This window comes from Castor canadensis, chromosome 17 (genome assembly GCF_047511655.1).
Source record: "Castor canadensis chromosome 17, mCasCan1.hap1v2, whole genome shotgun sequence".
In the NCBI taxonomy this organism is placed as follows: domain Eukaryota; kingdom Metazoa; phylum Chordata; class Mammalia; order Rodentia; family Castoridae; genus Castor; species Castor canadensis.
The window spans coordinates 2,753,791-2,765,155 of record NC_133402.1 but is presented as its reverse complement, the minus strand read 5'-3'; the positions used below and the strand labels follow the sequence as shown (position 1 = coordinate 2,765,155).

At 43.3% G+C, this 11,365-nt stretch overlaps 1 protein-coding gene and 1 non-coding gene across 2 annotated transcripts; both read right to left on the bottom strand.

Moving 5' to 3' along the window:
- Positions 1-5,971: 5,971 nt before the first annotated feature.
- LOC141418735 (small nucleolar RNA U13) lies at positions 5,972-6,072 on the bottom strand. Its single transcript, XR_012443381.1, has one exon. It is a non-coding gene; the product is annotated as a small nucleolar RNA U13 (small nucleolar RNA).
- Positions 6,073-6,202: 130 nt separating this feature from the next.
- On the bottom strand, positions 6,203-10,145 carry LOC109677469 (olfactory receptor 1f45-like). The gene is made up of 2 exons (XM_074060248.1): positions 9,238-10,145; positions 6,203-6,287 (listed from the first exon to the last, which is right to left on the bottom strand). The coding sequence occupies exons 1-2, from the start codon at positions 10,143-10,145 to the stop codon at positions 6,203-6,205; spliced, it is 993 nt and encodes a 330-aa protein (XP_073916349.1).
- Between the last annotated feature and the right edge of the window lie 1,220 nt (positions 10,146-11,365).

The following is an 11,365-nucleotide window of genomic DNA, read 5'->3' as shown; positions in this document are numbered from 1 at the left end:
GCTGTCCATGAAGACCCCAAGGTGTGTGCTTTTTTTGTGGTACTGGGATTTGAATTCAGGGCCTACACTTTTAGCCACTCCACCAGCCCTTTTTTGTGATGAGTTTTTTAAAAATAGGGTCTCACAACTATTGGCCCAAGCTGCCTTTGATCCGTGATACTCCTGATTTCTGTCTCTTGAGTAGCTAGGATTACAGGCATGAGCCACTGGCGCCCACCCAAAGTTGTGTGCTTTTGTAGGGGGACGATGTATCTCGAGGCAGTTCCCTCCAGCTTTGGCAAGGACCTGGAAGTCCAGGTTGTGGTTGGTAAACACCTGCTGTCCCTGAGCAGCACAGGCACCCCTTTTCCCCCAGGAACCTGGAGCTGCCAGAAATGTGGGTCTGGGTCAGATTACTACTGGTGCAGGGGTGATGACCTGAAAAAGGGGCAGCCCCCAAATGCTAGACTTCCTGGAAAGCTGTGCTCAGTAAGGAGTCCATCACCAGTTAAGTGAAAAAAGAAAAACAAAACATGAATAGTTTTCCAGTAGAGCAGGAAAAGCAAGTGTTAAGATTAAGTAAAAAAGACCAGCCAAGTGTGGATGGAGGATGCAAGCCTGTAATCCCAGTACTTCACAGGCTGAAGCAGGAGCACCCCAAGTTCAAGGCCAGCCTGGGCTATATAGGGAGAACCTGTCTCAAAAAGGGAACAAAAACCAGAAACAGGTGGCTCATGTTTGTAATCCTTTGCTCTTTGGAGGGCTGAGATAGGATCATGGTTCAAGGACAGTCAGGGCAAATAGTTCTCCAGACCCCATGTCCAAATAACAAGAGCAACATGGACTGGAGGTGTGGCTTAAGCGGTACAGTGCCTGCTTTGCAAGCTCAAAGCCCTGAGTTCAACCCTTTCCCCACACACACACACACAAATCATCACATAACACAAATTAGAAAACTAGTTGAATAAATATGATAGAGTGAAAAATGATGGACCCTTACAAAGCTAAAACCATTATTTTCATGAACAGCTGGCAGGTGGATCTCCTCTGTCCACCTGTTGAGGTTTTACCTTCAACCTCACCATTCCCAGAACATTTTTTGTCAAGGTCACCAGTGATCTCCAATTTCTTCATCAAGTCCAACATCCAACATCATTAGGCCGTTGCTCTGATGGCGATTGACATCCTTTATCACGACCTTCCTGTGCCCATTTGTCTGGAGTGCAGTGGAGACCTGCTGTCAGTGATCTTACCCAATTTCAGGGTTCCATGTACTAGCTATGTAGTGAACATTTACACGGTACTTCACCCAACAGCAATAGGATGCACTTCTTAAGATTACATGGAATACTCACCAAGATAGAACACACTGTGGACCATGAAATACACCTTAGTTAATTTAACAACAGAAATCATACAAAGCATCCTCTCATCAAAAAATGGAATTAAACTGAAAGTCAGTAAGGGTAAAGTAGCTGGAAAACCTCAAAATGTTTGGAAATTAACATTCTTCAGAATAACACGTCAAAGAAAAGGTGTCAAAAAATTTAGTTGTAATGAAAGTACAACTCAGTTTGTGAGATGCAGCAAGAGCAGTGCTGAAGGGAGATTTATGCCATTGAATGACCACACGAGAAGAATGTGGCCAGGGGTGGAGGCTCATGCTTGTAATCCCAGATACTTTGGAGGCAGACATCTGGAGGTTTGCAGTTCAAGGCCGTCCCCAGGAAAAAGTTAGCAAGGCCCCATCCCAACAAATAAGCTAAGCATGATAGCGTATGCCTGTGGTTACAATGACCAACTATGTGGGAGACCAGAGCTAAGAGGATCAAGGTCCAAGGCCAGGCCGGAACAGAAACAGAAGACCCTACCTGAAATAAACAAGCAAAAAAGGTTTGTGGAGTGGCTAAAGTGGTAATGCACTTGCCTAGCAAGTGTGTGGCCCTGAGTTTAAACCCCAATGTCCTTCCCCCAAAAAAAGTAAAGGAATCTAACAGTGTTTTCAAAGAATTATATACCATGACTGCGACAGAATTTACTCCTGATATGCAAGGTTGATTCAACCTTAAAAATCAATCAGCTAATAACGAAAAATCACATGCACAGATGGTGTTACATACCTGTAATCGCAGTGCAGCAGGCCGAGGCGGGAAGATCACAAGTTTGAGGTCAGTCTTGGACTACAAAGCCAGATCCTGTCTCAGGGGAAAAAGGTGTTGGAGGCTGTTGGATAATAGGTCTAAATAGGCAATTCTCAAAAGAGCAAAGGTGCGTGGACAAAATGATCTGTGCCACTAATCAGAGAGATACAAGTCAAAGCCACAGTAAGATGTCACCTCTCCCAGTAAAAAGAAGAGTAAAGATGACAGGCACTGGTGAGGATGTCACCCACTATTGGTGTAAATGTAAATCAGTACAGCCATTATGGAAAATAATATAGCGGTTCCTCAAAAAATAAAAGCAGATCTACCATGTGATACAGCAGTCCTGCTCCTGGGTATACATCCAAAGAAAATGAAAACAGTAGGCCAGACAGGCTTCTGCTCTCCCATGTTCACGGTAGCACTATCCACCATGACGAAGAAATGTAAACAACCTAAGTGACCCTCAATACATGAATGCATAAAGAAAGTGTGGTACATACGTACGTGTACACGGTGGAATAATATTCAGCCATAAAATAGAATGAAGTCCTGTCACTTGAGACTGGATGGAACTGGAGATCATTTAGGTAAGTGAAATAAAGCAGAAAGGCAAGTGCTACATGGTCTCACTCATGAAATCTTAGGAAGTTGATCTTGTAGAGATTGAAAGTAGACTTGTGGTTACTAGAGGCCAGCGAGACTAGGGTTAAAGGGAGGGGAAAGTTTGTCAGTGGACCCTCAGACAGGAGCAAGACACTCTGGGCTGCTCTCGAACAGCATGGTGACTTGCACATACTATACCTTCCAAAAAGCTAGACAAAAGGATTTTGAAAGTTTCCACCACCAAGAAATGGTAAACGTTTGAGGAGATGCGTTTAATCTAATTTAAACATTACACAACGTCTGCTGTGTTAAACATGGTAGCTCATTAAAATGTGAAACTTTCATGTTTTGTGTATGAGCTAAAATTAAATTAAGAAGTCCCGGGCTAGGGATGAGATCAGTGGTAGTGTGGTTGCCTAGAGTGTGCATAGCTGTGGATTTCATTCCATCTATCAATAGATGAAATAATATAAGTTGGAAAATTTAAAGAAAATTAAAATATCTGGACTGATGATACCTAATTTTAGGAATTTACTCCCAGGAAATAATTAAGAATGCCTATAGAAATGTATTTCAAAGTCTGCTGTTCACATATTATTTAGAAAAAAATCAGAATAAATGAGAGATCGACCCTAGTCTGTCAGTGTGAGAATGAAAGTGGTGAAAATTATTTTTGAAAAATCATCCAAAGATTCTGGAAATGGTCCTGAGGGAAAATGGCAGATTAAGAAACATCAATTCAAGAATACTTATGGAAACTTGCAGCTGGTGTAGTGATTCAAGCAGTAAGAGCATGTGCCTAGCAAGCATAAGGTCCTGAGTTCAAACCCCAGTGCTGCCAAAAAAAAAAAAAGTATTTATGAAAACCCAAAGATTATTTATGAAAACCCAGTGGGAGTCTGTGGTATTTGATCCAAGAGCACTCCATCCTCCACCTTCCCAGCTCAGTGAGGCAGAAGCAGCATTCATGGCTGCAGCCAAGAGCAGGGCTACCCCCAATTCTAAGCCAGAGGCTTCATTCCCAGAAAGAGCTGCACTGAAGCTCACATCCTGACTGCAGCTGCCTGTTGCTGAGGCTAAGTCTGAGGTGAGTGCAGTTGAGAGGCATGGGCTCCCTTCTTCCTTCCAATTCCCACTTGGACATGGCATGCTGAGAAGGCATACAGAGGCCCCCAAAGCCGTTCTCTGTCATGTGAGGCTGTGCTTCCATGTAAGGGGAGACAAACTAGGAGGACCTCAGGCGGCTGTGCCCTCCATCCACCCATCAAGCCATCAGTTCCTAAAGGAGTGTAACTCAAAGAAAATGTTATTGTCCCCACACCAAATGGAGAATAAGGAGATAGGAAATATGAAAAGGGGCAATGGAAATTCTGAAGTTGGAAAGGACAGTAACTGTAATAGAAAATTCTTTCCAGGGGACTCATCTGACCCGAGCTGGTAGAAGAAAGGGCTAGCAAGCCTGAAGGTGGATTGGTAAAGATTAGGCAATCTAAAGAATGGGGGACAGAAAGGAAGAAAAGCTAACCAAACCTCAAAGTAATGTGGGTAACATTAAGCACGCCAGCTATATATAATAGGAGTCCAAGGAGAGGAAGCCAGGCACTGGGTCACACCAGCAATCCTAGCTACTTGGGAGACTGAGATTAGGAAATGGTGGTTTGAGGCCAGCCCAGGAAAATGGTTCATGGAGACCCCCATCTCCAAAATAACCAGAGCAAAATAGACTGGAGGCATAACTCAAGCAGTAGAGTGTGTGTTAGGCAAGTACAAAGCCCTGAGTTCAAACCCCGGTTACACACACACACACACACACAAAAACCTATTTGGAGAAATAATGGCTGAAAACTCAAGTTTATTAAAAAACAAAGCATGTTCATCTAGAAAGCTGTCAAGTTCAAATAGCAAAAACCCAAAGGAATCCACATTCAATAGTAAAAATACTAAAAGTCAAAGATAAGATAGTTTCATGTATTTGTCAACCTATAATTTCCTATAAACTTTTTTTTTTTTTGGTGTCACTGGGGCTTGAACTCAGGGCCATACTTAGGCAGGCGCTCTTGAGCCAGTCCTCCAGCCTTTTTGGTTTTGTTGTGTTGTGTGTGTGTGTATTTGAGATGGGGGGGGGTCTCACAAATGATTTGCCTGGGGCTGACTTTGAACTGAGATCCTCCTTGTCTCTGCCTCCTGAGTAGCTAGGATTTGTAGGTGTGAGATACTGGCACCTGACTCTCCTATAATCATTTTTAAAATAAGTTTCAAATCATACTGCTAAATCATAATTCCCTTTATGTTTTGATTCAGAAGCAGAATTACTAGTTAGGGATGCAGCTCAGTGGTCGAGCACTTGTATAACATGTACAAGGCCTTGGATTTGATCACCAGCATTGCAAGAAACAATTACTAGTAAGTGGAAATATGTAAGGGCAGAAAAATTAAATTGTAGCAACTGTGTAGTAATTTGGAAAAACTTTATTTTAAAACATAAGTTGAAAAGCCAGGATATAAACTAGTATCTGAGAGCTGGGTTTTGTGGCTCACACTTGTAATCCTAGTCAAATACTGGGAGGCTAAGGTAGGAGGATCATGAGTTCGGTGCCAGCATGGGCTACATAGCAAATTTGAGGCCAGCCTGGGTTACATATTGAGATCTTGTCTCATAAATAAATAAATAAATTCTAAGTAAAAATATCTGTGTGCTTTGACATAAATAGAACAGAATTGGGGGGGATGATGCAGTTGATTAAAGTGGCTGGTTACTGGGGTTGGATTTTTCTTTGGTATTTAACTTAGCTTATATTCCTGCTCAAACACGGTATGCTACACAAAGCTCAGATAAGATTAAAAAACAAGTAGCTCAGGTGAGTCACAGAATTAGAGCTTCTTGGAGCTCTAAATGAATCTCCCCTTCTTTCCCATGAGCAGTCTCGTCTTCCCATCAGGTATCAAGATCTGTGTTGTGAGGAGAGTGAACAGCCTTGACTGTCAGGCGCTGACTGGAACTCACAGCTAGGTCTTGGTATCTCCCCTTGACATAGAGAATTTCACAGATCATTAGTGTTAGATAAGGCCACTCTGACTGTGATGAACCAAGACAGGACCATTCTGCAAGTTACTTTCCAGCTACTCAAGTGTCTGAGGCAGGAGGATCATGAGTTTGAGGACAGCCTGTGCTACTCGTGAGACCCTATCTCAAAAAAAAAAAAGTTTAGTCTGCCATGAAGAAGCTTTTCTTTTGTTTTTTTTCACGTCAGAAGGGTAGTGTGCCCACATAACAAGATGTGAGGGTGGCACATGTCACCCAAAGGCGTGAACACCGAATCACCATGCTTATGAACCAAAAAAGGATCATGAAGAAGTTTTTCTACCACACACCCCTGCCACCATGTTCTGCCAAAATGTGTGAGACTAAGCAACCATAGACTAAACTCTCTGAAACTGTGAGTCAAAATAAATTTTTCTTCCCTGAAGTTGTTCTCTCAGGTATTTTGGTCACAGCTACACAAAAGTAAATAATACAGAAAAAATTGTTCCTGAGAAGTGAAATCATTCCTGTTGACTATCCTGAAGATGTGGTTCAGAAGCCTCTAGATCTGATTTGCAGGAGGAATTTGGAAGAGTTTGGAGATGCAAGCAAGAGAAAGTCTAGAATCCCATAAGCAGAGCTCAGGGCAGTTCTGATTGGAGCTCAGAACACCAGAATTCGGATGAGTATGCAGACTGAAAATACTGTGCTCATAAGCTTCAGATGTGAACAAGGACTGAGGACCATTCGTAATGGGACTAGAGGCCATTCGTGTTCCATTCTTTTTGTCTGTGTCCTGAGACTTTGAGTGATGCTGAATTTAAAAGTGATGGACTAATTAATTTGATAGAGGAAATTTTATGGCAACATAGTATTCTGACTGTGACATGATTATTGCTGGCCACTTTTACCCAGATTGACAAGGAGAACTGGAGCTAAAAGCAGAAAGATTTTAAAATCTTGCAATTTGGCCAGAAAAGGAGTGCATGGTTCTTAAAGAGATTAGTGCATTGAAAAGAAGTAAGCACTTGCTCCTGGACAATTGGAAAGACGCCTTGAGGCCATCTGAGGAATTGGCCAGACCCCCACCCATACCAGGATCAAGGGTATGAAACCTTTTAATTCATTTGAAAGACTTTTCCTTGGGATAAGAGCACCTCTAGGAAGTAGTTTCCCCATGACTCATGTCACTGTGCTCAGCCATCCAGGCACTCAGAGGTCACTGCATCCATGGTCCAAGGGGACCTGGCTACTGCTTAGCTGGTGGCAGCCACCACCATCATGTGTTCATGCTGGTTTTTCACTTATGTAGAATACAAGCGCTATGGGGTTGTGGAGGCTTCTACCCAGATTTCAAAGGAAGGCCTAAGTGGCCAGGCAACGTGGCAAGGTCAGTGTCCTGAAGACAGTGCCTAAGAGTGTGATGTGTGAAGCTGTGAGGGTGATGACACACCTAAGCCAAGCTGCAGTGGAAACCCCAAGATGTTGGAGCTGCCAGGACTGTGAAACATCTGCCAAGGAGAGCTGCAGGTGAAGAGTGGAGCCAGCACGAGAGAGGCCGTAAGGGTGAGTCTTCCAAGCCCATGAAGTTCACATCATGACACCACCAGCTTCGGATGCTGCACACAGAGCAGCAGGATGAAGTGCGTGTCCTGCTGGATTGCAGACTTGCTTTGGTCCAGGCCTTCCTTGCTGTATTCCCATTCTGCGCTTTTAAATCTTAGAAACATGAAAGTGGCTTTTTGATTTAACAGGGGATGACAGATAACAGTTTGCCTCAGAAGAGACTTTGAATTTGAACTTTTGAACAGTGTCAGAAGTGGTAAGATTTGGAGTCCAATGGAGATGGACAAAATGCATCATAAGACGGCCATGAGCCTTTGGGAGCCAGGGACAGGATGTTATGGTTTGAATATGAAATGTCCCCCACATGGTCATGTTTTGAACATTTAGTCTCCAGCTGGTGGTGCTGTTGTGGGAAGGCCTGGAAACTTCAGGAGTTGGGACCTAGCTGGAGGAAGTAGGTCACTGGGGATGGGTCCTTGGGGACATATCCCTGGCCTCTTCCTGTCTCTCTGCTTCCTGTCCACCAAGAAGAAGCTTCCCAGGGGCTGGCAGAATGGCTCAAGTGTTGGAGCACCTACCTAGCAAGTGTGAGGCCTTGAGTTCAAACCCCATTACCTCCAAAAAAAAAAAAAGAAGCAGCAACAGCTTCTCTGCCACAGGCTCCCACTGCCGTGATGGTCTGCCCAAGTGAATGGGGCCAAGAAGCATGGGATGAACCCCCTGAAGCTGTGAGCCAAAATAAATATTTCCTACATGAAATTGTTCTCTCAGGTATTTTGGTCACAGCTGCACAAAAGTAACATACAGATTCCAAGCACCTGCCCGGCACAAAGCCCTGAGTTCAAACCCAGTATCATATTCCAATTCTTTTTGCACTAGAATGTTAAATTCTGTCTTCAGATGTATCATGCCCAGAAAATACATATGAATCAAAGTAATATTTTTTAATCTCTAGACAATTCAGAAATGTAAGTTTCTCCTGTCTGTTAGCACGTGTCATATATCTTTCTTATCCAGTGCATTTTTGGCTACAAATTGAGGAAGTACAGTGCTAATTCGCAAAACACACATCTAATAGTGCTCCCTGAGGACGTGCTATTAATATAACACAGCACTTTGAATTTTAACAAAGTATCTAAAGACAAAAGAATACTATGTCAGTCTCATAATTGATCCTGTTCCCTACCTTTCATTACACAAAAAACATGCTTGCAAAGTATTTGCTAAAGGCCATTTGATTTTTCTGCGATGTGAAAAAACAGATCTAATTAAAGGGAATATTTAATTTCTTTAAAAGAAAAAGACACTATGAAATCACATCTCAGCACAAAAACATGAATATTGTACTAGCCACAAAAATGACCAAACATTCTTCCAGGTGGCTGATAAGAGTGACCTTTGCTTTTTGGTCAATTATCAACTCAGTCTCAGTCTATTTTCCCTTCCTTCAAGATGAAATATATTGATAACCAATCAGAATTATTCGTTTCTATAATAGCATTCAATTCAGAGCAAGACTTAATTCCTAATTCTCCTCTGACATCACTTGACACAAGCCCAGGTCTTACAATAAGTCTTTCCAGCACTTTCCTATTGAGGCACCTCGTTGTTTTCCAAAGATTCACATCCTCCCTTGTTGTAATGAGTAATAAACTACAGCTGTGATTCTGGTGGGTTTGTGCAGGAGGGTATGAACAATTGAAATAGTGAAGTCATTTGATTAAATGTTCTCTATCCACCTTAAACCTGAAGTGTGTGTGTCAAGACCTTAGTTCTGCAAGGTAGAAGTTTCTCTTACAAAAGACAAATGCTAAGTTTCATACAGTAGAAAAAACTAACAGGATTTTATTTTTTGTAAATCATTCTCATGATTTTCTTAGCTCTTTTCATTATTGAATAGATAAAAAAATTCATGGTAACCACTTTCTCAGAGCCCCTTTCAAGTCCCTGTTCCTCAGGCTGTAGATGAAGGGGTTTAGCATGGGAGTCACCACTGTGTACATCATAGCAACTGTGGTGTCCTTTTCAGCTGAGTGCAAGGATGAAGGGTTGAAATATAAATTTATGATGGTGCCATAGAAGAGAAAAACCACAGCCAGGTGGGAGCCGCAGGTGGAGAAGGCTTTCCACCTTCCCCTGGTGGATGGGACTCTCAGGACAGCACAGGAGATGTGGATGTAGGAAGCCAGGATGCAGACGAATGGGGTGACCATGATGAGGGCACCCTCGGTAAGAATCATCAGCTGGTTGAGCTGTGTGTCTGAGCAGGAGAGTTTCAGGAGGGGAGTCACGTCACAGAAGAAGTTGGGGATGGCGTTGTCTGCACAGAATGAGAGTCGAGCCACCAGAAGGGTGTGTAAGAGAGAATTCAGGTTGGTGACAACCCATGATCCAGTGACCAGCAGGGCACAGAGCTGATGGGTCATCTTTGCTGTGTAATGTAAGGGGTGGCAGATGGCAACAAAGCGGTCATAGGCCATCACAGCCAGCAGGAAGTTGTCCATGTCAGCAAACACACAGAGAAAATACATCTGTGTGAGACACCCAGAGAAGGAGATGGCCTGAGTCCCGAGGACATGATTGGCCAGCACCTTGGGGACAGTGGTGGAGGAGAAGCACATGTCCACAAAGGACAGGTTGCTGAGGAAGAAGTACATGGGGGTGTGCAGGCGGGGGTCCGTGCTGATGGCCAGGACGATGAGCAGGTTTCCCAGGACGGTGGCCAGGTACATGGTGAGGAAGAGCAGGAAGAGGAGCTGCTGCTGCTGGGGCTGCCTGGAGAGACCCAGGAGGAGGAACTCGGAGACGCTCGACTGGTTGGTGCCTGTCATGACCTGAGCCCAGCTGCAGAGAAGAGATCAGAAATGTAGAAGCTGAGAGTTGGGTACAACACTCCAGCCACAGTCATGTTAAGGAAGCATATTAAAGTTGCTCAGTTAGGATCCACCCCTTGTGCCTACACCCCAACTTGCAACTCACTGTCCTGGGTGGTACTTGTCCCACTGGACTCATTATTTTAGCCTTAGAAAATAGTGCATAAAAACCGCATCCAGGGGGGTGTGGCTCAAGTAATAGAGTGCCTGCCTAGTAAAGGCAAAACCCTGATTTCAAACATCAGTACCACCACCACCACCACCAAAGAAAACAAAAAACCACAAAAAAAAATGCAGGAACATACACAGCTCTTCTCTGCAATTATGTAGGTATCTGATAAAATTCATAGGCTTTTCCCACCACTTAATAGCTTATAGGGACAAGAGAAATAGCTGATTATCACCGTGTTGGTCTCAAGGTCAAGCTGATGGATTCACAGCTCTGGCTATTGCTCTCTGGATGTGGAAGAGTTAGTAAAGAGAGTTCCTTGGAGAGCATCACTTGTTAGTAAAAATGTAGAGGCAACTCCTTCATCTCCATGTTTTAGATTAATAAACAGCATCCATCCTACTCATGCAAAAAGTGTCTAAGAATTAGGGTGTATTTCCCCAACTCAGAAAGTATAAAGAAGATAAACAAGTGCCGCCATTTTGAATCTTTATTTTCCAGTATGGGGAACAGGAAATGTTCTCCCTTTTTCCCCTACTTTATCTTGCTACAAAAAACAAATCCTTGCTAAAACTTAAAAACAAAATAAATATTGGCACCTCCACTAATGTAATAGTACCTGGGCAGATCAGTACTGTTACTATCATGTGTTCTTCACCTTGGACTTGCTGGTCAATGGCCTCCTTTATTCTAAGCATTGGAAAGTCTCCAAAATATAGATAGGTTCTGAGCAAATGAAGAGCAGATGTTCTTGGGCCTAGCCCTCCATGTAGGAAGGATGTTTGGGAGGAATCAGGCAGATATTTACAGGAGCACCCGACCACTGGGACTAGACTCCCTGAGAGTCTCATTACAGAAAGCAGAAAGTAATTATCCCACCTATTTTCCTGGTCCCTGTGGACCCAACAATGATGACAAAGTGTATCAACTAACTCCTGGGTCAGAAGAAAATTTCCTGAGACCTCAAACTTCATCATCTTGTTTATTTCAGCTTGTATTTATAGGTCTG

What these genes read in the sequence shown, in the direction of transcription:
- LOC109677469 (XM_074060248.1), bottom strand. Translation starts at nt 10,145, where the DNA reads ATGACAGGCACCAACCAGTCGAGCGTCTCCGAGTTCCTCCTCCTGGGT. An exon ending in TTGAAAGGGGCTCTGAGAAA is followed by an intron (nt 6,288 to 9,237) that starts GTGGTTACCATG and finishes CCACATCTTCAG; the next exon opens with GATAGTCAACAGGAATGATT.